This window comes from Chiroxiphia lanceolata, chromosome 14, assembly GCF_009829145.1.
Source record: "Chiroxiphia lanceolata isolate bChiLan1 chromosome 14, bChiLan1.pri, whole genome shotgun sequence".
Taxonomy (NCBI): Eukaryota; Metazoa; Chordata; class Aves; order Passeriformes; family Pipridae; genus Chiroxiphia; species Chiroxiphia lanceolata.
In genome coordinates, this window is record NC_045650.1 from 10,629,378 (window position 1) to 10,655,159 (window position 25,782).

Genomic DNA, 25,782 nt, shown 5'->3' on the forward strand with positions numbered 1-25,782 from the left:
AAAAGAGTCTTGGAAAAGACCTCTGAGATCATCGAGTCCAACCTGTGACCCAGCACCACCATGACAACTAGACTATGGCACTGAGTGTCATGTCCAGTCTTTCCTTAAACACTTCCAGGGACAGTGACTCCACTGCCTCTCTGGGCAGCCCATGCCAATGTATAATCACCCTTTCCGTGAACGAACTCCTGTTCTCGATTCCCTCTACAGCCAGGTAGGGACACACCAGCTCTCTCCTTTCCTTTTTCCCACTGTGTATCTGCTCCTCTCCATTCCCCCAGCATTCTGGTGGTATTTGACAGAGGGGACAAACACTGGCACGTGGCTACCATGTCTGCAGAGCACCTGGGAGTCACAGCCAGTGTGGTTTGACTGGGCAGCGAGAGACAAGAACCCGAGGGTTCTTGGGCTCCACCAGCAGGACCAGGGAAGTGATTCTCCCCTTGTACTTGGCACTAGTGAGGCCAAACCTTGAGTGCTGTGTCCAGTTCTGGGCCCCTCAGTTTGGGAAGGACACTGAGGTGCTGGAGCAGGTCCAGAGAAGGGCAACGGAGCTGGGGAAGGGGCTGGAGCACAAGTGTGATGAGGAGCAGCCAAGAGAGCTGGAGGTGTTCAGCCTGGAGGAGGCTCAAGGGGCACCTCATCGCTCCCTACAACTCCCTGACGGGAGGGTGTGCCCAGGTGGGGATCAGGCTCTTCTCCCAGACAACCAGTGAAAGGATAAGGGGGCATAGTGGCAAAAGGGAGGTTTAGGCTGCACATTAGGAGGCATTTCTTCTCAGAAAGGATGATTTGACATTGAGATGGGCTGCCCAGGGAGGTGGCAGAGTCACCGTCCCTGGAGGTGTTTAAGGCAAGACAGGACGTGGCACTCAGTGCCATGGTCTAGCTGACACGGTGGTGTTGGGTCAAAGGTTGGCCTCGATGATCTCAGAGGTCGTTTCCAGCCTCACCGAGTCTGTGCGTCAGTAAGTCTGTGATTTGTGAGGGGCCGAGCGGCGCCCGCTCCCCACCCCGCACCCGCCTCCCGCCGCCGCCAGGGGGCGCCGCAGCGCGGGCGCCCCTCCCGCCCCTCCGCTCTCGCAGCTCCGCCCGGGCGGGGGCGGGGCCGGGCCGCTCTCGCGATACGCGCGCGGTGCGCGGAGGCGGCGGCCCGGCCCGGCCCGGCCATGGCGTCCGACAGCGACACCGAGGAGTTCTACGATGCCCCCGAGGACGTGCACCCCGCGGGCGGCTCCCCCGCGCCGTGAGTCCGCCCGCCTCTGCCCGCCCGCCCTCAGCGCGGCTCCGCGCTCCTCGGGGAGCCCCGGGGAGGGGGGGGAGCGGGGTCGGCGCCGCGGCCGAGGCCCCCCCTGACGACGCGGGGTGCGGGGGGTGCGGGAACCCAACGGGGCTCGGGGGGAGCCCCGGGATGGGGGGACGGCGGTGACCGTGCGGTGATGAGATCAGACCTGTGTGATCATACGTTCCTGTGTGCGGTGTTGGGAAGAGGCGTGCGGAGATGGAGTCAGGACCGGCAGAAGTAATCCCTGAAACGCTATAAAAGTAACAGATTTTCCGAGAAGGGAGAAGAGAGCGAGCTTTGTCAGCAACAGGCAGCTGTTGCTGCACGTAGAGCAACTTCTGGTGTGCTCTGTCGTCTGTTTTTAATGATGCCTCTAATACTTTCGCTGTTTCTCGTGGGGATTGGGCTAGATGATCTCCAGAGGTCCCTTCCAACCCCTGGCAATTCTGCGATTCTCTGTCGTTTTGATGCTTCTTCCATTTAGCCAGCGTATGGTTCTGCGTAGTGCAGTTTTAACAGGTTTTTATAATGTAGATCCCGGTGGTGCTGCCTCAGAACTAACCATGGCACTGTGTTGTTGGTGTCAGCCAAATGTGCTCCCTCTTTTTGTAAAAAGCTCGTTTTGGCTGCGTCCTGGGAAAGGTTATGACTTGTATCAGTTCTGGTTTTTGTGTAGCCTGGATCAAACCTCTGCATTCTTTCCCTTGGTGGGATGACGTTTCATGTAGCTTGTTCAAAGACCAGTAAGATATGGATTGTGAGATCAATGCATTTGAAGCTTTAATAATTGACCAAGGAGTTTGTTTTAATCTGTGTGTCAGTGGTCACTGGATGCCTGGAACAAAGGAAAGGCTAGATCTTTTCTCCTCACCTGCACATCCTGTATCAAAGCTTTTCTGAACTTATCTTCTTCCGTAGCCTGGTGAAAAGCACATCTTGGTGTACAGTTCTGCAGATGTGATAAGCCAGATTAACAGTGCTTTTGCTGAAATGAGGTTTTTCTCCAACTGCTTACCTTCCTCTGGGGCTAGTGATCATCAAACTCTTCTCTGAGTTGCTTTAACTCAAAGTAACTGAAAACAGATGAAAACTAGAAAAAGTAAAAACTATTCAATAAGTGCAAGCAGCTGGAACCTGTCAGGGTAGGGACAGGAGAGCGTGAAGGTGTGGGATTTATGTGTCTTGAGGCTGCAGGTGGAAAGAGGGAAACAGATATTTTGGTAGAACTGAGCCATTAAATCTGCCCAACTGCACATCAACCTTTAACTTGGTACAGATAATGCCACGTGTCCTGACTTCGCAGGTTTCCCTCACCTGTATTTAAGCAGACCTTGATATAGACAGTCACTCACTAGATATTAAAGTGAAGAATGCTTTTAATTTCTCCATTGCTCTTCCTTAAGTTTTAGCAATACATCATAGACTCGAGTTAATAGAATTCTGTGAACCTGAGTCAAATAAGAAGGTGATCTCAGAGGGCTTAGTTTGCAATACAGACTGATCTGTAATTCAGTCTGCTACCCAATCTGTGTTCACAGTATGGATAGTATTTTCTCTTAAGTAGGCTTTGAGTTTCTAAAGAGCTGATTTCACATTTACACTGGACACTTCTTGGCAGCAGGCTCGTAGATTGGATTTTTTTGCATGTGTAATGGCGTTGACTTGTGACCACAAAAAAAAAAATCAAAACCTTCTTGAGGCAGGAAGGGCAACTGAAAACAAGTGCGTGTTGCCCTCTGCAGTTTGAGACATTTCCTTGTGCAGTCAGTGTTCTGATGATCAGTAAAAGCAGTTGGGAATCCTTTTTGGCAGTACATGCTATAGGCAGTTTTTAGCAAAACAGTGTAGATATATTTGCCCTCATTAAAAATGTGGGGTTTGTATCTTCCTCCTCCCTGTCCTGAGTTCTGTGTGGGGAAGTTTAATAACTGCTGATAAAGTGGTGCCAAGTGTTCATGTCGACTTGCAGACGTCTTTGCTATTTATTAATTGCCTGGTGTGTAAGAGTGGAATTTTTAAGTTGTATGTAAGCTCCCAGTTCCCACTGTAAGTCAATAGATACTGATGCTTAAGTCCCTCTCTCAAGGAAAGCACCGTATCTCCATCCTCAAGTACATAGAATTAATTAGCAAAAATTACAGAACTTGTTACAAAGTGTTTCTTTCAGATGATAGTGGTCCGAGGTGGCACTCCTGGGTTGATGACTCCTCTAAGGTGAAGTGTGTCAAACCAGATGTTTGGAGAGTACTGAACTTCCCCAGGCCAGGCCTGTGTGCTTCACTTCTGCTCTAGATCTTGCCTTCTACATGTAATTCTGCTTTTGACAGGATGTGTGGAGAGTGTACTCTGGACTTAGTTATCCAACAGATGGAGAGGGGGAGAGGTACTGTGCCAGAAGATGCCCTTATTTCACCTCTGTCACTCTACTTTAGAAACATATAGCCATCGAAGGTTTTAGAAAAAGAGCTGAAATTTGAGGCATGAGAAGTGCTGTGCAGGATCATGTCAGTTTTGAGAGAAAGAAAATATGAAGTAAGACACACCTGGTTGAATGCAGGCATGTGACAGGCCCTCTATATTTTATTTATAAGAAAAGTGATATGTCTGCTCTGAAATCAGCTGCAAACCTGATAGATATCATTTGCCTAACAGTAGGGGCCAAGTTTGTTCCTGGTATACTTGTATCCTAAAAATTGTTATGGGAAACCAAACAAAAGAGAGGATGCAGATAATGATGCAGATAAAGGTCCTCTGGAACCTTAATTTAAATTCTTGAATTATAACTTTAGTAGTCCTGTCTTTTTGAAGTTGCCTTAATCCGTTTCCTGAAGAATCTAGTTTTCCTCTGTGTAGGAAGCTAGGTAAGGTTAAGTTGTGCCCTGTTGACATGTGGGAGATGTTTAGTACAACTTCTGTGTATGTGTGTGTATTTTAGCCAACAGGCAAAGCTGATCTTGGCAGCAAACAGATGGAGTGTAAAGTGTTCGTTGTTGCAGCACTGCAGACGCATTTTTGTGCTCTGAGTTTGCTGAAGCTCCCAAATGCTTTCCCAGGGCAGCCCAAACAGTGCATTGCAGCAGTGAATCTGTGGGTTTGGAGGTGTGGACTGCCAGGGAGAGCTGTAGCAAGAGTAATTACAGCTTCCAGGCCAGCCACAGGTTAGAGGGAGGAACATCATGTGCAGGACAGCGGTAAATGCAGTTCCTGGGCTGGTAGTTGAACCTGTATGTTCTGTGCAGGGCACAGCTGCTACACATGCACTGTAAACCTCTTCCCTTCTGCCTGGTAGCACACCTGCTTTATAACAATGGACATCCTCCCAGGAAGGCAAGTGTTGTCAGTATGGGATTTGCCCAAGGCCAGTCATTCACATTGTTTTTTGTTTGAAGGGCTAAATGTTTTGTTTTCTGTCCCAAAACTTAACAACAGTGTGTTGAAAACGTGAAGCTTAGTTCAAATAGGTGCTGGGCTGAAGCTGCCTCATAGTCAGAATGGGAACTTCCTGTAGTCTGGTCACTATGAGGATGAATTGGACAGTGGGATAAATAAAAAAGCAGCTCTTCATGAGTTTATTTGACTTTGAGACTAATCAGACATCTGTTTGTGCAGGTGAAATGGGATTTTTCTTTGAATTTTGTTTAACCTTTGTTGATAAACCTTGAACTCCTGCTCTGTTAAACAGGTGTAAAACTGGTATCATGTAAGATAACTTAGAAGTAGACTGAAATACAGTCTAGAAGATCTGTTTCTGTCAATTTTCAGATCCCACTATTTAGTGAACAATCATACTAGATTAACTTTTTGCCTTATGCTTTCTGTGGCACATGTCAGTTTTCATGTCCTACCTGATAACCCTGTAAAGTACAGGCCTTTCAAAGCAAAATCAATATTCGATCGTTGGATTGACCTTCATGTAAATCCTTTCAGACACTTTTGCCACTAGATATACTTCTTAAAAATGCAAGGATTTCAGATACTGCATCCATATAACTAGTGGCCTAATTGGAGAGTGGAGAAGGCTGGTAAGTTCAGGTGGTTGGGAAGACAAGACCATTCCAGAGTCACGTTGAACTACAAAAGACTTCAGTTACCAAACTGACCCTGTGACTGACTTTGTCCAAATGCAGTAGCACATGAGCAGCAACTCTTCTCAGCTAAGGGAACGATGGTGCCTTCAGACACATAGCTCACGTCATCTCAAAGAAGCCACTGAACTTATCTGGCTGTATTACAAACTGATCTGAAAGTTGTGTTTTTGCCAAACAGTTGTGTAAGCTTTGCAATGTTTTAAAACCATGTAATTTCCATCTTAACTTGTGTACGTGTGCTCTGTCAAGCTGTCAGCACGATGTTACATTCTACACCTGCTGGCTCTGTAACCCTTATCACTCAAGCAGCTTTTTCTCAAGGTTGTTGACTAAAGACTGAGAGTGGGAAATAACATCTGGTTTTGTTTGAGTGAAGATTTCCTGCAAAACTAATTAGCTGAAGAAGTCTAAAAGAGTAGCAGTGTCTTTTGAGCCTCCTATTATGCATAACCAGTGCAAGAATGAGTTGCCTGTACCAGAACTGACAGAATAATTGGTGCAAAGCATCACAGAAGAAAACTAAAGTATCTATTTGCAGTTGAGGGATTTGCATTTTATTTAGGTGGTAAAGTCTAAGCAGTGCCTGTACAATAGGACCCTTGCTGTAGCCTAGGCATTTATATGGCAATTATAAATATATTTCATTGTTAGAGTCATCTTATGGATTTAATGAACTGTGACACATTTCTGCCACTGCTTCTTAGGAAATCCAGCAGTTGATAGTGGAACTGAAAAAGTTTCAGTAAGGAGAAATTCCACAGGGGCAACGGCCTTTCCCAGCAATGTATTTTGAGAGACAAAAAATGTTCTTGTTTTTTATGTCAAAACATTGGTTTTGCTCATTTTTGCTTGTTGGCATTAGTGCCTTCTAGGAGGATCATGCCTCAAAACTGTGTTACAGATATTTTGCACCTTAAGTGTCAATATCTGGACAGAAGCATCTTGGTTTAAGGTGTTAAATTAGTTACAAGGATACAGTGTCTATGTACCACTGTACTTTCTTGTTTATTTAGCTCTGCTGTATAAAGGTAATCTTTGCTTTTTGTGATTAAATGCTTTTAGACGGTAAAGAGAACTGAAATTCCTAAAAATTAAATGGAAATAGTTTTATTTTTCAGAAAGTATTGTCCCTTCAAACCATCATTTTGGAGGCAGGAGGGGCAAATGAGTCTGAGATCTCTGTATTTGTCTGTATTGCTTGGTACAAGGTGATACTCAGGGTTGTCGAGTGTCACTGGCCTTGGTAGCCAGTTGGGATGCCTGTGAGATCCAGGGAGTTCATTGGGCAGTTGGCTTTTAGGGAATTTATCTTTGTCTCTGCTTGTGGCCGACAAACTGATAGAATCATAGAACAGCCCAACGTGGAAGGAACCTGGAAAAATCATTTGGCTCAACCTTTGCTTTATGTATCAGCAAGATTCCATAGTCAGAGTAAGCAGTGTGACTCAATATTTAAACATCTTCTAGAACTCTGAAAGCCTTGTGGAAGATGTAAGTTCAGGATGTAATAGGAGTTGACCATCCACTAATTGAATTGACTTGATGAGAAGTAATTATTTGATACCATTCCCCTAAGGTAGCTTGTTCTTTCATTAATTAGTGAAACGAGAGGTGGGGTGTGAGTGGTTGCTAATGCAAATTCACTGTTTCACAGTGCATATTTTGGAAAGTAGTGCAAAACTAGTTCCTTCCTGTTACAGTGTGTTTTATTTCTATTTATAGCAAATGTCCTGATTAGAAACAAGACTAGGTTTGCTAGAGAGTCTGAGGAGCAGAATGGCTGTGATAGTGCTGACTTTCTGAGAGTTTGGGTTTCTTTAATGTCCACCCAGTGCTTGGTGTACGTGCTAATTTTAAATTCTCTGTAATGCACAAGGTTTTTAAGTGAGTACTTGTAATAGCATCCATTTATTAGAGAAGGGTGATAGAAAAGTGGTTTCTAGAAGATTCTGCAGACAAACTCTCAGGGTTTGTAGAAGCTTGGATCTATACCTTGTGTACAGTTGGCCACTTTAATTGTAAACAATTGGTATGAGAAACATTCCCTTTGTTGCTTGTCTAGAGCATCAAGTATAAATTCCCTGTAAAGGAAGGCTGTGTTGTGGACTGTTTAAATGAAGCTTAGTGTCTCTCAACTCTACCTAAGTCTGTCTTCTCTTTCTAACAGGTCACCAACAAAAGTTGGAACCAGTGTATTAAAGGTGAGTTTCTTCATAAAATCAGTCAAGTGCATGTTGGTGAACACAATGTTGAGTATTCCACCCAAAGCAGATGTGCTGCAGTAGCCCTGACATCTCCATACAAAAGAAATTATAGGTTTTCCTCGTTGCAGGTAGCAATTGTGCTTGTCTCTTGAAATTCCAGCCTTACTTTTATTTAGGGTATGTTACAGTGTCATGAACCTCATTTTATTCTGAAATGTGTATGTGCAATTTAACTAATCTGTACTTGATTACTAAACTAACTACCCTCTTTCAACTGATTTGTGAGCATTAAGCAGGTCTCTGCAGCACTTGGGTTTTGATCTCAATTTATATGAAATAGTTGATTTTGCTCTCTTCTGTCTGCAAAATAAGAAGAATCTTAATGTTTGTAGTTCAGAAGCCTCCCTCTAGGTTATGTGAAGATAAAACACTATATTTAGCTTAATGAGACAGCATTGCCACTTCCCACACAGGTAATTGTTATGCTGCATCTGTGCATAGTGACAGGGTGGCTGAATCCAGCACACACTGAATAGGTGAGGAGTTGGAACCTTGTGCAATTAACACTCATTTCCTGGTCTCAGAAGGGCCAAAGGTGATGCTATACAATACTGTGATGTAAAGAAGGCTTGTCTGTCGTTTTTCTCAGAAAGTGTTGGGAAATCCATAGCTGGTGTTCCTGATTTGTCAGCAGCACTTTGCTCTGAATTAATAGTATTTTTACAGTGATACCATATCTTGCTATAGCTCTTGTGGCACAGAGCCTTACCCCCTATTTTGTGTTCTGTTTAATGTCCCTTTAATGGTTAAGTATTACATGTGTAAGCCTTTCAAGAAATGTTGTTTTATCATTCTCACTAAACTCAGTGCAATCAATGAACTTCAAAACTAACTTCAATGCCTTCATGAATTATTAGCTATGAAGTTCTCTGTGTTGCTTGTAGGTTTTTTATTTTTTTATGTATCTTCCTAAATCACTTGTTCAGAGCTAAGTTTCTGGAGGTGGAAAAAGTAGTGGCTTCTCTGCTTCGTGTTGTATCAGTTCAGTGAATGTGTGACTAATGGTATGGTTTGTCTTGGAATGGATAAGAAATATTTCCTAAGTCCAAAGTTTAACAGGTGTGTGAGTTTAATGTCAACAGAATTAGAAATTAATATAATGGGCTTCTGTAGGCACTGATTACACTTAAGTCATCGTCTCTTTGAAGATGGATTTTAGTGATAAAGCAAAGTAGAGCTTGGATTTAGATTAGAAGAACTTTGCGGAAGGAGGAGGAGGGAGTGGAGAGGGAGAAAGAATTTTTCTATAACTGCAGCTGTCTCTGCATGATGTGCCATTTCTTCAGGTCAGAACTCTCCAAGATGGATGTCTGCAGGAGTTATGTGGGGGTTTTTCAAACATAATATGTTAGGATGCTCTAAAGATTCTGTTTGACTATCTGACTATCTAGAAGAAGTCTGAAGAGAAATTTCTCAGGTATCTGTACTAGACAGTCACACTAAATCTTGTCAAGGTTCAAAAGAATATGGGCAAATGTTTGAAAATACCCTGTTGTAGTTGGCTCTGCTTTGAGGCCACGGGATTTTCCACAGGTCTCTTCCACTGTCAGGGGTTTCATCAGATTCCCCTTCAGATATTGCTGATATATATGCTTATGGGCAATGTGATGTTGTGACCTTTCAATACTTCAAGGGGGTTTATAAGAAAGATGGGGACAAACTTTTTAGCAGGGCTGAAGGTGTACGATAAAGTTCTTACTACGTCGTATCAGCTTAGGTTAAAGCAGGATCCTGTTGTATGAACTACTTGCATTTCTGAACCTAAGATTTTTCAGGAATTGATTAATATGTTCACTTACAAATGGAATATTTTCAGTTCAGTTTGTTTAGATTTTGGAAGGATCTGCATGAAGATGACTGATGGCTAAAATAGACAGTGTGCACTAGGAATAATTGTAGGCTGTAAGATTCCATCTTAGAACCTCAAAAGCATATTTGAGACTACTTGATAGATCTGCCTGACTTAGCCTGGAAATTTCTAAATAGTTACTATTGTATTTTTCTGTAATACAGTTCTTACATCCTATTCCACAAGCTGATATAGGGAAAAAATACTTTAATATGAAATCCTTGCTGTAGATTATTAAACGTGTATGTTTCTCTAAACTTCATGCTACCTTCAATTTGATTTTAGCTGAGGCCAAAACATCTTAAAAATAACTGCCTTTTTTTTTCATAGTGTGCAGGCTTTCTGTGTTTGATGGTATGAAATACTTCTCATGTACTGTGCATTACTGTTTAAGCATGTGACAGCAGTAATGTGTGAAAATGTAGCAGAATATTTGTCCTTTATGCTATTTAATTTGTAGTAGCTGTATTTTTTGCTAGATCATCTTCCTGAAGAACTACACTAATATCATCTTATGACTTTTTTTCTGTAGGATATGGATAGCAAACTCATCAAATCTGGAAATGAAGTTTTTGTACAAGAAATGAAACAAGATGATTCAAAAGAGGTTAGTTAAATCTTGCTTTGAGCTTCCAGCATCAAACTAGAAATGTTAAATAATTGAATGATCAGTATTCATCCTGAAACTGCCATAGGTTAGAATTTGTTGTTAATATTAGTAAGAATGTTCATCTAAAGGCAAAAACCAAATTAAGTATTCTAAAAACATATTTAGGATGCACCAGTATTGAATTATTTGTGTAATTTACACGATCATATTTAGCAATGCATGACAACTCTGAAGAGTGAACAGCTTTTGTTTCTGAGCTTTATCTTAAAGTACATTAAAGAGGACTGGAAATTAGTGGCTGTATTTTATCTTTTGCATATGCCCATTTCTGCACTAAGGTTCTGGTCTCCAGAATTCATAAACAAAATGTATTTTGAATATAAAGCAAGTCTTCATTGGAAGATTTCTTGTGGGTGTTGTATGGGCTGACTGGTAAGTTTACCCAGGAAGTGCCTGCTGGTGACTGGTAGAACAGTTTTGTTTTGTTTCTCTAGATCATTGACAGTATTATAGAAGAAAGCCAGAAGGCACAACAACTAGAGGATGATTCTTTAGCTTCTAGAGGAAAAGAACTGACTGTTCCAACTTCAGATGCAAATGCTTGGATTCCTGGAGCAGGTATCATTAGTGATGTCCCAGAAGTATTAGCTGCTAAAATACCATTACCAGAAGACACTAGAGAACCAGAGTATCAGAGTACGTGTAAGGACACTGAACTGGAGCCTGGGAAGCTTTTGTTTACTTCTGAGCAACAGGAAACTCATAAAGTAACAAAAGTAACAAATGCAACTGCCCACAAAATGAATGAAACTGAAGCACAAGGAGAAGCATCCAAAAACGAGGACATAACAGACAAGAAGGAGGCAAATACTTTAGAAAAAGCAGCTTCGGACTTATCTACCAAAGACCTTTCTCCAACAGAAGAAATGCCCCCAGCAAAGCCCCCCAGGCAGCTCACTGTAGAACCTGACATAGTTGCAAGCACAAAGAAGCCTGTCCCAGCTCGGCCCCCACCTCCAACAAACGTTCCTCCCCCGAGACCTCCACCCCCTGCTCGGCCGGCACCACCGCCACGGAAGAAGAAGAGCGAACTGGATTTTGACGTGCAGAAACCTGTCTTAGAAGGCAAGTATTCTATTTTAGATGGGTTTAGTTATCTACATGGTTACTATTTTCGTTTTTAGTGAAGGATCATTCAGTCTTCTGATTTTAGTTTAGTTGATGTGTAAAAGAATCCTTCAACAATCTTAGCTTCTTACAATGAATTAATACCCTTTTGCATTAGAAGTGTTCCTAATGCATAGACTTTCTTGTAAACTAACACTTCCTACTAAAATAGCTGCTGCTGTAGCAGGGAGAAATTGACTCATCAATACATAAACTAAAAAAAAGTTACTTCAAATAAAATGTGCATGGTCTGTATTTGCATGGAAAGGCAAGTCAAGATGTGGACTGAGGTCTCATGAAAATGAGTAGTCCTGGGTTACTAAGGATATGACTATTAAAAAAAAAAAGTTAATAAAACTTAAAGGCCAAAGTGCGAAATTGTGCCTGAATATCCAACTGATATATGAAATACATAATTGAAACTTAGATTTGGTGGCAGCTATCTTTAAAAATATCAAATTTGTCAGAAATGGTGTTCAAAATGTAACTCTGATCTAAGGATTCAATGCTGGTCTGTGGCAAGTGTCATGCTCTTCCTTCTCATAAATCCCTTTTCAGTTTCTCGAGACACCTTCACAGCTGGTGGTCTTTTAACCTCAAGTACAGTGACAGAGGGTGTGCCCAAAGATTCTCAGCCTTCTTTGGATTTGGCCAGTGCAACTAGTGGAGATAAAATCGTCACTGCACAGGTATTGGGAAATGGTTATAAGTTTGATAACTGTAACATTTTATATTATTTCAGTGTTACAGTAGAGATAATGTATTGTGTGTCTACAAAATTTCAGGAAAATGGGAAAGCAGCTGATGGCCAAACAACAAATGAAGTACTTGGACCACAAAGGCCCAGGTCTAATTCTGGAAGAGAGCTCACAGATGAGGTATTAATGGCTGTGGTCTGTGCATGGTGCATTGCTTTGCATAGTGACAAACACGAGCTCATGGTGTTTAAGGTCTGTTACAGCTCATGCTTTGAAGGGCCAATGACTCAGGGACCACAAAGTGCTTTAGGTGGGCAAAGCCACTGTGCCAGCACTCCTAGCAATGTGGGTATGCAAACACTTCACAGGATTTCCATGTGAGGGAACACCAGCAAACCTGGCATTTTCTCATGTGTGTAGAAGGGGAAGGAGTCGGCAATAGAAGAATAATCTTCCTAGTGCTAAAATAGTTGTTTTAGTTAATACTTCCATTAGTCCTGATGATTTCAGGCTTCTGTAAGTTTTTGTTTGTGTCCATCAGTGTATAGCTTTTTTAACCATAGCTGAAGCTATGCAAGTGTTCATGAGATGCTCCAAGTAAACCTTTTCCTTTGTAGTGCTAGTTAGGTCTAAATGCTTTTTCTCTGTATGTAAAGTTTGTCTTTGACTAAACCTAAATTATGGCAGTTAGAATATCTGAAAGGGGAAGACTGATGTCTTTTAATTACATAATGTTTGTTGTTAGCATGAAAGGTGTCAGGCAGTGGCTGATGTCTCTACAGCTGCATTTTTGATTTCTGAAATTGAAGCTTGTGATGACATCTAATTGTTCATCTGTGTATACTGGTTGATAGTGTTTGCACTAATGTGCCAATTTACAGTTTGCAAAATAAATATATAGTGAGCTACAGAATTTCCCATGAAGATAAATAATCTGTGTCGGATGATTTCTCTTTTGCTCTAGGTTTTGAAGTCTAATTGAGTTCTCTTGATTTCACATTTTTTTCCATAGGAAATTCTAGCAAGTGTAATGATAAAAAACCTTGACACAGGTGAAGAAATACCCCTGAGTCTAGCAGAAGAAAAGTTACCAACAGGCATTAATCCCCTAACTTTGCATATCATGAGGAGAACTAAAGAATACGTCAGGTATGAATCATGATGCTGTTGCTCCTGTAGTTTTTGCATACGTGGAGGCTGCTCTTATGCAAGTAAAGGGAGCCCCAGTCCATCAGTCTGACTAATCTGAGTGCTAATTCCCAGCCCTTGGTGTGCTAGATGTTGTAATTTCTACACTGCATTAGACACAGTTTATGTTCATGCCACCACCTCCCGTAGCTTTGTCAGTGTTTCATTTAGTAGACTTTGGTCCTCTGAAGATCTGTTGTCATCAGCACAGCTGACTACCTTGAGGTTTACCTGTTCTTAATAGAGCTTTAGACCCTTCTGATGTATAAAACTGAGTTTGTTTGTAAATACTGATAGAAAAAGACAGTTTCTTAATGATCAGGAAATAGCGTCAGTCTAGATGTTTGTTTCAAAGGCCTGTATAAATTTGTATATTAGACAATGTTTAGGCTTTTTGCATTGCTGTATTACCATTGAAAAGCTCACTTTTCTAGAACTGAACTCTTCTGTATACAAACTTCTGTTACAGAACTGACCACTGTTAGTTTATTTGATCTGTGGAAAGTAAGATATGAGAACAAAGTGGCATGTTACCAGTTCCCAATAATACCATGTATTTTGTCTGCTCTTAGATTTCAAAGCATCACAATAAGCTTAAGTTTGAAATTTGTGGATGGGAGTAATATATCTTGGGAACCTAAAGAGTATGTGCAGCTTTATTATCAAGATGCCTAAGAACTGAAAGATCTGTTTATTATGTGAATAACATAGTGTCCATGTTTTTCTAATGTGTTATATAGAGGAATAAAGATGGATCCTAAAATGGAGATCCTACTTTACTAATGTTTAATTCAATTTAGATTAATTATGATTTTATATTAAACAATCACTTCTGTATTTCCTAGTAATGATGCAGCACAGTCTGATGATGAAGACAAAATGCAGACACAGCAAACTGATACTGATGGAGGGAGGTTAAAACAAAAGACGTAAGATGCTGTTTCATGGTTTTTACTTTCCCTAGAAAGAAAATGCAGGTTTTGTTTTTCTAAGCTGAAGCTTCCCATTTGACTACTGAACAAGTTACCCTTCAAGTAATCACTTTACAAGTGATACCTGATTTTACGTAATCCTGTACCTCTGCAGTTGAACTGAACATTACATGACTGCTGTCAAATTAAATGCTTATTTTAAGAAGCAGTAATGAAAAGAGATAAGATTGCATTTCAAATCAAAACTATTGATTCATAATAGCAAAAAATGAGAATTTACCATGGTGATGTGTTGAAAAATTGCCCTTTCTTTTTAAGGACTCAGCTGAAAAAGTTCCTTGGCAAATCTGTGAAGAAAGCAAAGCACCTTGCTGAAGAATATGGTGAACGTGCTGTAAATAAAGTTAAGAGTGTTCGAGACGAAGGTAAGCAACATTTATTTCTCTCTTTTTAATAGGATAGTCTGTTTATCCTTGTGCTTTTAGGAATCAAAGCTGGAAGAGGAACATATACTGCTGCATTCTACTACTGTTCTGCAGTTGATATGACTTTTTAGAGTTAAATCTTGCAGCTTAGTAGGCGTTTTGAGGTTACCAGGTTACAGGGATAAATTCTTGTAGTAGTTGAGAGACCCTACCAGCTAAACCAGTTGAATACTCTAATTTTTTGTTGTGCTGTTAGAAAGCTGTCTGGATATCAAAACGTAAAGTGTTTTTTGAAAGTTATACCACCAAAGGTAGAAGTGGGGATTGTCTTCATTACTTTAATAAATTAGATTGTGTTCTGGACAACCAGTGCCACCATTAAAATTCTCATATAGCTTGAACTCCTGCTAGACTTCCCAACTACAACTGAATTCTCCCCTTCTTGTTTCATCAGTGTTTCTTTCAGACAGACATCTAGTACTGCAGCAAGCTGGTCTAACCACAGCCTGAGATAAGTGCCATGGAACTGCTGCACTTCAGCATCTTGTGTTGCCACTGGCTGTTGGCCACAGCTCTTTTGCAATTCTTATGCTTCATGGGCACGTCACCAGGCCATTGCAGTGTATTCAGTCAGAAGAAAGCCACAGAATAATTTTCATCACACATTAAACTGACAGAAATCACTTAGTGCAGGATCTGCTGAATGCAAGAGCGATGCAAAGAAAGGGGCAGAACAAAAATTGGTAGCAATTCTTATTTTCAGTGTTCAGTGTTTGGATTCATTGCAGCCTAAAACTGATGTAGATGTATTTTTAGATCTTGATGCAACAGTACTCTTGTTTTGCTCTAAGATCTTAAAATTGCCTATAGAAATTTGCTAATTCAAGACTAATCTGCTACCAAAAAGTATTGGCAAACGCTTACTAACAGATTAAGTGGGTGCTGCAATATGTACTGCTGAACTTGTGTTCCTCTTAGTCTTCCATACAGATCAAGATGATCCCTCTTCCAGTGATGATGAAGGGATGCCCTATACAAGACCAGTGAAGTTCAAAGCAGCTCATGGCTTCAAGGGACCCTACGATTTTGAACAAATTAAAGTTGTTCAGGATCTCAGTGGAGAGCATATGGTAGGTCTCTAATTCCATCTGTGGTTTTGCTAAATCTGTTCAGCATGAGATTCAACTTTTAGTTTTCATCTACTTGGCAACTGCCAGAAATGACTGTCAGGTTTATTCTTCCTGAAGAACAGCTTCATTCTGGGAAATAATAGTCTGGCAAGAAAATGAAAATTTTGGCTGGTTTGACCAGATCTTCAGGAGGGAAAATAGTATGTAAATACTCAGGCATCAGGAATTCTCCAGAGCTTTCCCTTGGAGAGTTATGGCTTTGAGTGGTACTTGGTTTCTTGTTTCCTGCAATTACAAATTTAGGCTGAAAGAGGCTATTTTCCACTACCTGAACTGAGCACAAAGAAGCAAGCTTGACCTACTCAGCAGCAAATAAATTAGTCTGTCTATTAGAGAGTCAAACCAAATATTGAAAGAAATACTTGATAGGTTCTGGAGGCAAAAGTAGGGAGAGGTTAATGGAGTATGTGGATCAGAATGATAAGGAGGGGAGAAACCATGATTTATTTGCAGAGGTGCCTGTGGAGAATGAGGCACAAAAGCTACTTATTCATCACTGTTGGAGGTGTGCATGCTTCCCTGTGGAGTCTGGAATACCATGACTTCCCAGATCATTCTGCTGACAGCAACTGTCTTGACAATTGGAGCAGTCCCACATCTTTAAGTGTTAGGCCAAGGGCAATGACCTGCAGCAGTCATTGACTGGAGAGTTCAAGCTTGTCATGCAAGCTTGAAGTTTTCAGTCCTACTGGTAATTTGTGTATGTTAGTTTCCATAATGCCAATATATGACTTTTTAAACCAACCAAAATTGGTGGAGCTTGGTGGAGTCACTTGCCTAGAAGCTGTTTATTCAATAGCAGGATGCTAACTTCAAGTGCACCTACAAATACTTGTCAGTTCTACAAAATAAACAGGAGGTTCTAAGTCCCTCAGAACCATTGGCTGGCTCTTACCAACTGTGCCAGTTCTACATGGAGTTCTGTGGTAGTGCTGACCTCCTGTAACTCCTGTCCTACAGTCCTCTGCCCTGTGAGCACTTTCTTTCAAGCTGTTTTTGCACATGTTGCACAGTCCACCAATCTCAACAATTACTTATCAGTGTTTTGATCTACAGTTTATTTTGCTTGTGGTATCTTGTGTGTGTCCTAAGTCTTGTCAGTTGACATTACAGGAAAGGTTTTTTGGTAAGGAAAAAAAGCACTTTATGTAACTTAAACCATCATCCCTTTTTATTGACAGGGTGCTGTGTGGACAATGAAATTTTCTCACTGTGGTCGATTACTGGCATCTGCAGGACAGGACAATGTAGTGAGAATATGGGTTTTGAAGAATGCTTTTGACTATTTCAATAACATGCGCATGAAGTACAACACAGAAGGTATCTCTCTGTGCATCGCTTTAAAACACTACAAATTCTAGTTATTTGGGAATTTAATGTTGACCATGGTGTTTCTGTCTCTGTTCCAGGCCGTGTCTCTCCCTCCCCATCTCAAGAGAGTTTGAATTCTTCCAAGTCTGACACCGACGCAGGGGTAGGTACACGAGGTATTGGAAGGGAAGGAGCTGGGGGCGTTGCTTTGTTCTGTGCTGCCAGATCTTCATTGTTGCTTTATCCAAACACACATTCTGTCCTTGAGGCAGAAACTGTCATATCAGTAGACATCTTCAGTCAAATACTGTTAATCCCATGTGTATGGGGTGCAAGAAGGAAAGTCTGTCACTGAACCCAGTGCCTTTCAAAATCTGCATAGCTGTGCTGTGGCCTCCTGCCAGAGGAGATGGCTGAGTGAAAAGTTAGGGGGAAAAGACCTACACTGTTGAATTTCCTGTCTTAGTGTTTTATGTCTGAGCATTACTTGTGGTTAAAATCTGACTCGATGATGTCTTTTCCAAGAAGGCCAAACTGAACAGTGAGATGCTCAAAAGCAGAATAAAACCTGACGCATTTAAATTTTTCACGTAGAATAAATGGAACATGACTAATGAAAAGTACTCAGATATTCTAACTTGTGTAGTTTTCAGATACTGTAGTAAACCTTGCCATTAAAATTGATGTATTTAAGGTGGTTTTTTTCTATTTTTGGTTTCCAGTAGTGTAAGAAACAGATGACAAAATCAGGGTTTAAGCAAAGATCTTAGCAGTAGCATTATTTAGTGTGCATTGCTTTGGTGGAGGGGGGAAGCTGGGAAGCCAGCAATCCTCCTTTAACTCAGGTAAGTCAGTAGGCTTGCCTAACCACACACATCAGGAATGCTGTTTTGAGTGCTGGTGGGTTTTTTTTGGGGGTTGTTTTTTTGTTTCAGGAGAGGTTTTGTATAGGAACTTCTAGGAGCGTTTGTTTTTTTTTTTTTACTTTGCACCTTTTTTTTTAAAATGGTCTTTTACTAGGAAGTTATTATTCTTTATATGCCCTACAAACATGGAAACTTGAACTCACAGTTTATATTCTGAAGTGGAATGCAGTTTTCAAGGTGGAAGTACTTTGTTCCAAAAGCTTATCTTTGGATGTTTGCTTCAATTCTTGTCAAGCTGATCCCATTGAATAAGAGCTATATTGAATAAGAATGGAAAACTCAGAACTGCAAAACACATTTTGCAGTGTCGGGGTGATGTTTCACAACCCATTGTACTTGAAATTTACTTTGGTTGTTTATTTATGCAGTATTGTTTATTTTAAAGTAGTAAGAGTTGTTATTTATTGTTTCTTTTTTCCAGCTAATATTTGGTAATGTTTCTATACATTTTTCTGATAGATTTGCAGTGGAGTTGATGAAGACCCTGATGATAAAAATGCCCCATTTCGTCAACGACCATTTTGCAAATACAAAGGCCATACAGCAGATCTTCTTGATCTTTCCTGGTCTAAAGTAAGGCACTTTGATACAGTCTACACAGTTCTCCTGTGTTTTCCTTGTTTTCCCTTGTCAGTTGCCATTGGAACCATACATTTAAACAGCATGATACAGTCATTGAAGTTAAGAGAAAAGTTTTGTAAAGGCAACACATATTCCAGCTGAAATAGTTGGAACAAAATGAGCAACCTTCCTGGGCTTGTCTAATTAAAAGTTGTCTTAAAAAATATCAAGCTAGTAACAATTACAGTTGTGTATTCAATAGTGAAGGTGAATTGTTTAGAGTGGGAGGACTTTCCATTGAGCTGTGTGGTTTCTCTTTAATGATGTTACTGCTTTTCTTGTCTTCAATGTATTTCACTGGTTTTATGCAAAGTGTGCATGTTCTGAAGTTTCTGAATATATACATATATCTTAAAATGAGAGAATTACCTTGTGCTTAACTTTGAAAATGTTTCACATAAAACTTATTCACTTAATTTTCCACATGGCAATGCAGTTATAAGGACACAGACTGGAGAAAGGATCTTAGGCATCTCTGAAACCTGTAATGCTGTTTCTTGTCTGAATACTTTAACTACATTCCAAGTATCCATTTTTATTAAGATTCTTCCAGAAAATTTTCAGTGACTGAGGGTCAAGGTATTGGTCTTAAGGAAAGCACCAATCAATAATGATAATTTGGATTAACCTTTTAATCTAAAAGGATTAAATGTTGAGTTTCATGGCAACAGAGAAATTGGTAAGGCTTTACCAATCAGATTGCTTCTGTGTTTTCAGTTACTTTTCTGTCTGTTAATAACCATGGAATTCTCTTCTTTCACAGAATTACTTCTTGCTTTCTTCTTCTATGGATAAAACTGTCCGATTATGGCACATATCAAGAAGAGAATGTCTTTGCTGTTTCCAGCATATAGACTTTGTCACTGCTATAGCTTTCCATCCAAGGGTAAGTGTAACTGCCCTCTTACTTCTGCAGAGACAGAATTTAAAATTATAACAGTCCTCTTCCTGTATTTTCAAATTTTAAAAAATATAATTGAATAATAGAGTTTGTGCATTTAAAAAAAATGGATACTATTCCAGAACTATGTCTTCATCTTCACTGAGCTTCACCAAGAGTGTCCATGTGGTTTAACTGTTTGTGATGTGGAAAGTGAATTGTCTGTTGGCTGTAATATCACAGCTGTTGTAGTTTAGAGTGACTTTGTGAAAAATTAGAATTTCCAGTGAGGGATGTTGCAATGAAATATTAGTGGAATAATGAAATGGAACAGATTGTCCAGAGACCACAGAATCCTTGGGGTGTTTAAAACTTGACAGGATGTAATCCACTACAGCCTGACCAAACTTTTGAAGCTGTCCTTGCTATGAGCAGGAGAGGTGGATCAGAGACCTCCAGAGGTCCCTTCCAACTTATCTTATTTTTTATAAATTTTAAAAAGTATTGTAATAAAGCTTCCTAATATTAATAAAACTCAAGTGGAGGAAAAGCATTTGTCCATGTCCCCTGAACTAGTAGATGTATTGGAAACTCTGAAAGGAGCTTCCAGCTCCTGACAAGGTTAGTGTTTTTCCAGCTTAAGTTGAGAGAGTAGAAAGTACCTGTGCTGGCAGTGAGCAGTTTTCTAACCTGAGGTATAATCTAAGTGTGTAATCTTGTCAAAAATCTGTAAGAATTTGAGTTCCATTTGCCAGTAATTTCTTTAAATATTATAATCAGCTCATGGGAGAGTTCTTTTTTGGGAGGTTCATGAGAGAAGCTGTTTGGAAATGGAGTGGGAAGGTTTTAAGGAAGTCAGGGACATACTCATAGCACAAGCAGAGATTAAACATATGTGTCCTCTCAGGATGACAGGTACTTCTTAAGTGGTTCACTGGATGGAAAACTCCGACTCTGGAACATTCCTGACAAAAAAGTGGCATTATGGAATGAAGTAGATGGGCAGACAAAATTGATTACAGCTGCCAACTTCTGTCAGAATGGCAAATATGCAGTGATAGGCACCTACGATGGGAGATGCATCTTCTATGACACAGAGGTAAAAAGTTTTTGAGACTGTGGTTTGGTTTTTTTTGATGTTAAACAATAAACAGATTTAGAAGTCATAGTTATTTAAATATCAAGAAGCATACCTATTAGAGCTTGAAGCAAACTTAAGCTTTTACACCATTATTTCAAATCAGGACATGCTTTAATGTCTTTTCAGCACTTGAAGTACCACACACAAATACACGTGCGTTCTACCAGAGGTCGAAACAGAGTTGGAAGAAAAATTACTGGCATTGAACCCTTACCTGGAGAAAATAAGGTACTGTCTTTTGGTGCACCTTTGGCTCAGTACTGAAGTTTGGTGTTTAATGCTCGATAAGTCTGCGCTAAGTCTTTTAACACTACTAAGATCAGCCCTACTCTTTGCTGATTTAGACTATAAATAGTAGTAGAATAGAGAGTAGAATAGAGCATATATATTTTAATTGACATTATGCTCTGATTAATGTACAGGTGAGAAAATGGTTACAGGTGGCTTTCAGTGAAAACCTCTTTGGCATAAATAACTACTCATTTCAATTTAATACTCATTTCAAAATGTATTTCATACAGAAGCTGAAAAAATGCTGAAAGCTCAGAAGCTGTTATCCAAACAAGTGCACTTGATTCTCCAGAATCAGTCCTCTTGTTTCAGTCTAAATTGAAGTCTTATGTTGCAAAAGGGTCAAATTCTCCCCAGGCAAAGAAGATGCTGTTGAATATTAAAGTCACGATCTAAAGCTGGAGAGTGTCTCACTTGTATATGAAATTTCAGGGGTGATGTGGGGTCAACAACTGGCTCTATTAGAATAGCAGATCACCAGCTGTTATCTCCTATATCACACAGTGACACAGAAATTACTTAATTCCAAAGACATGCAGAAGATTCAGGAATCAATAGTGCCTATGGGTTTCCATCAGATGCTTTGAGTTGTAACTATGTAATAAATCAGAGCTTAGTGTGAACTCCTGAAAATAAATAGGAAGTTCTGTAATCTGATGGTGTTTCCAAGAGTTGTCACAACTTTGTTGCATGAATGATTAGATAAGTAGGGGTCACTATTTACCTGCTGCTCTTCTGCACCCTTTTCCTAGTGTCATCTTGAGACTTCTGGCTAACCTGCAGTCTGCTTCTGAGGTTCCACAGAAGGGCTAATCAGCTGAGTGCCCTTACGCATTTTGAGAACCCTTTCTGTTCCTTATAAGCACTTCCAAGCTTCTGACCTGAAAAATGTGAAACAAAAGCAAACTCACATCAACCAAGAAAAGCCCAGTTTGTTTATATGGCAGATAATGGCCTCTGATCTGTGCTTCATGATTGATCTGTTCTGCTATATTATTGTGGAATGTGTTCCAAAATATCCATTCCAAATGGATGTGTGTTCTTTGGGCCCATGTTTTACTTCAGTAAAGAGCAGCTGTTCTGGTTCAGACCAGTCAGAGTGATCTTGACAGTGAAGTTGTTCTGTCTGTTGATAGAAGGTGAGAGAGAAAAATGTCATTGTCCTGAATCTTATTCTACCTCTTTGGGCCTATTCTTTGTCTATGACACTTTTTTAAGCAAAAGAACTGCAATATTGGCTGTTGGAATTAACTCTGGTGCTCCTTTTTGGGCATGCTAATTGTTTTCACTTGTAAATTTATTTATTTCTTTTCTAGATACTAGTGACATCAAATGATTCCAGAATCAGGTTGTATGACCTAAGAGATCTGTCTCTGTCTATGAAGTACAAAGGTTATGTCAACAGTAGCAGCCAAATCAAAGCCAGCTTTAGGTAAGACAGTATTTTAACAACGGGGTTGTTAGATTTGGGAAATGCCATGGCTGATGTACAGAGGCTTTTGTTTAAATAATCTACTTTGGTATGAAACTGAGCCTCTGAAATGTCACTTGGCTCAGAATACAAAGGTAACTAAAGGCTCTGGTCAAGAGTGATGAAGCTGCCTGTGAGCTGGGAGCTTCTGTGAATGAGTGAATCCTGTTGAACAGTATGATGTGTGTCCATTAATATTCCTTAAGTGCAGGAACTGTGCTAGAACTGCTGGGGCTGGAACTCTGCATCTTTTCTCCGTGATAAATAGGTTTTATTCCCTTAATTTGTCAGGTATTGTTGTCAGGTATATGTTGGTCACCCAGCTGTAAAAAGTAAATACCGGAATTAGATTTGCAGGTGCTGTCTGTCAGTGTGCATTATACAATCATCTGGGTGCAATCTTGTTGAATGCTTTTCATCTTCCCTAACCTGTGTTTGTATTGCAAACAATTCCTGTTACACAGGCTCAGGTGTTCACACAGGTTCTGGGCTCAAACAGATGAAAATTACACTTAAAGATGATGCCATTTTCTTGTTGCTTAGTTCAGCTATTAGACCCACACTCCTCTGTCAGAAGCTGCAGAAGAGCTATCCATGAGAACCAGTTCTCTTCCAGAAGGAGAGCATCAGGAAGCTTGCACACATAGTCATTTAAGGGCTGTGTATTTTTTTGAACTGTAGTGACTAAAATAAAGGATCAGTTTGAATTGTGAACTCAAACCGAATGCACTTGTAAAGCTGCAAGTCATCTGCAGAGTTACTGTAATGGATGCTTGAACAGCTAAGAAAAGTAATGTTTTTCCTCCTCTGAATCTTTAGCCATGACTTTACCTACATTGTAAGTGGTTCAGAAGATAAATATGTCTATATTTGGAGTACGTACCACGACCTGAGCAAGTTTACATCTGTAAGAAGAGACCGAAATGACTTCTGGGAAGGCATTAAAGGTAAAAACCAGCTTTTGATCTTTGTTTTATGGGAGTTTATATGATTTGCAAATTGGAACATTGTTTTATTTGCTATGCATTTAGTGTGAACAAATTCTTAGCAAGAGGCTTTGTAAATGGTGGACTGTCAGAAATCCCTGTTCACAGGAGTCTCTCTTCAGATGCATGATTGGGATGGCAAGAGACAGAGTAGTTTAGAGTTTGTCCAGCTTCAGTAAGAGTTTCTGAATGAATGTAACATTTTGCTGGCAGAACTTGACTGTAGAAGTGTAGAAATCAAAATAATTATCAACCCTTAGATCCTTTATGAAAAAGTGACTTTGAAAATAAATGCAAGTTTTTTCTCTTTCATGGTGGGATAAAAAAAAAAAGGGGTTAAAAAAAAAAGCAGCTCTTTTATCTCCACCACAGTCACCCAGTTTTTGGGAAATGTGGGGCCATGTTTATATCAAATGTGGTTTGGACCTACTACCAGTTAGTTTTGGGCACTTACGACAACTTCTGAGATCTCCAAGCTTATAGAACAATGACAGTTGCTCCTTGAATGCTGAGCTTACCAGATGCCAGTAGCACTGAGATTCTTGGATATTTACTACAACTTCTGCCTGCTATTCTTGTAAAATTAACTATTCCTTGAAATGATGTAATCAAAATTGAATTGTCTTTCTGAAGCGCACAACGCAGTCGTCACCTCTGCGATTTTTGCTCCAAATCCTGGTTTGATGGTGTCACTGGAAACTTCTGAAAAGCAAGAAGCTGAAAGTAAGGGAGAAGATTCTGAGACGTCAGACACGATACCCTCTGGTAGGTGTTTATGATGAGCTCTGCAGCTGTTGCATTCTTGAAGCCTGAGAGAATGTGAGGTGAGGGGCAGAGCTGTTGTCCTGTGTACTTTAGGATTATTCATTTTACACTGGGGCTGTTAGGAGTTAGAGCTCTATCAAAAATCAATAAAAATGTTCCTTTTCCTAGAAATGCAGATGTTTCTTAAAGTACTGACTAGATAACAGAAATATGATAGAGGAAGAAGGATATCACAGTGATATCTTATATTTTAATAACAGCTTGATTTTTATCTATTTTTTCTAATGGACTAACGGTTTATTCTCTTTCCTTTTCAGGAGCTCTGAAGACAGATCACACAGAAGTGCTTTTATCAGCTGACTTTACTGGAGCAATTAAAGTCTTCATTAACAAAAAGAAATATGTATCTTAGTTGTTTTGCAACTGACAGCATAAAGCTATGGTACTGTGGGATTAGAATTCCCTAAATAATGCAGGCAAAAGCAAAGTATCTAATATAATAATGTTACAGGCTGATTTATTTTTAAATCTTTATTTTAAGGCTACTCAAATATTGGATCCTCGGAAAGCAGTGTGCCTGTTAACACCTGGGCTTGTAGGACAGAAAGGAATGTGTAAGAAAAATCCTGCCAAACATTAGACTCTAAACTTTCTGCAAACAGTTGTTTTGCAACGTTATTGTGAAACTGCACAGGTTTCTGCACGAAAACGTTCTCACACATGTGTGTGCCTTTTGGCTACATGCACAGATTGGAACATCCATCAAAAGGATTTTAGTGGTGCTTGTGGCCACTAGATGTCAGGAATGGGGATGGGAAGGGAAGGCTGGAAAAATGCTGAATAATCTTGTCAGGTCTTTGCACAAAATTCCATTTGGGAAAGATCTTGAATTTGTAGTAGCTATTGTTCAGAATTTTAAGTTATGCAAGTTTTTGGTGGGTCAGCAACCATGTGTAAATGTTTTTATAAATTTCTCGACTTCAGGACGTGAAAATTTTTTTGTTGTCTCTTAATTGTTGTGAACTTTAGATTCCTTTCTTATATATAATTTTTTGCACACTGGAGCACAATACTTGTGTAAAGAATTCTCTCATTCCTTGTTCATGGGCACCAGGATATATTCACCTTCCAGATGAAATTAAGCTGCATTAGAAAGTTCTTATATTTTACAACTATGTAAAATAAACTGTTTACATTTTTTAAGCATTGTAGCTTAAAGTTTTAAGTTCTTCTCGTTTGTTTAGTGCCACTGAATTTTGAAAGTCTTTGTAAATATTCATATAAAACACCTATGAAGTAACATTCTGGGCATCATAACCCAAGAAATGTTATTGATGGTCAAATGTTTCAGAGAACAGATGTATCATTAAACTTGGTCACACACTTGGAAATTGTTGCTTCTTTCCCATTTTGATTTATTAATTTGCATTTTGTCTAAGTAGTTTTGACCTGTTTTGAGATCATTGATCCTGCATGAACTTATTACCTTCCGAGTTCTACTTTTCCTGGTCTTGTTACAGCTTTTTTTCTGAAGTAATGGGGAGTGGAGTACTGCAACTGGATATTAAGCAGAATTAAGAGTAGTTATATGGTAGTTTAGTATGAGGAGGAGACTTGAAAAGTGTGTACAGAATCCTCTCCTTCCCAATAGTGTGAGGATGGAGACATGGAAAGGCAGGAAATGAGTCTCACTC

General features: G+C 39.9%; 1 protein-coding gene across 2 annotated transcripts; it reads left to right on the forward strand.

Annotated features, from left to right (window-relative positions):
• The first annotated feature begins 1,066 nt into the window (after nucleotides 1-1,066).
• WDR44 (WD repeat domain 44) lies at nucleotides 1,067-25,479 on the forward strand. 2 transcript variants are annotated; one of them, XM_032702037.1, is made up of 20 exons: nucleotides 1,067-1,246; nucleotides 7,541-7,574; nucleotides 10,019-10,093; nucleotides 10,591-11,221; nucleotides 11,822-11,952; nucleotides 12,049-12,141; nucleotides 12,974-13,110; nucleotides 13,995-14,078; nucleotides 14,400-14,506; nucleotides 15,485-15,636; nucleotides 16,878-17,016; nucleotides 17,106-17,170; nucleotides 18,393-18,506; nucleotides 19,318-19,440; nucleotides 20,342-20,533; nucleotides 20,702-20,803; nucleotides 22,183-22,298; nucleotides 23,157-23,284; nucleotides 23,957-24,088; nucleotides 24,406-25,479. In XM_032702037.1, exons 1-20 carry the CDS (start codon nucleotides 1,170-1,172, stop codon nucleotides 24,498-24,500), a joined length of 2,727 nt encoding a protein of 908 aa, XP_032557928.1. In that variant the 5' UTR covers nucleotides 1,067-1,169; the 3' UTR covers nucleotides 24,501-25,479. The 2 variants fall into 2 exon arrangements, with proteins under 2 accessions (XP_032557928.1, XP_032557929.1); XM_032702038.1 differs by lacking the exon at nucleotides 1,067-1,246 and adding an exon at nucleotides 1,470-1,545.
• Nucleotides 25,480-25,782: the final 303 nt, after the last annotated feature.

Bases quoted from the DNA above. Each gene is read 5' to 3' on its own strand.
- WDR44 (XM_032702037.1), top strand. From the start codon at position 1,170: ATGGCGTCCGACAGCGACACCGAGGAGTTCTACGATGCCCCCGAGGAC. The intron at 18,507-19,317 runs GTAAGGCACTTT...CTTCTTTCACAG, and splicing joins TTGATCTTTCCTGGTCTAAA to AATTACTTCTTGCTTTCTTC. The intron at 20,804-22,182 runs GTACTGTCTTTT...TTTCTTTTCTAG, and splicing joins CCTTACCTGGAGAAAATAAG to ATACTAGTGACATCAAATGA.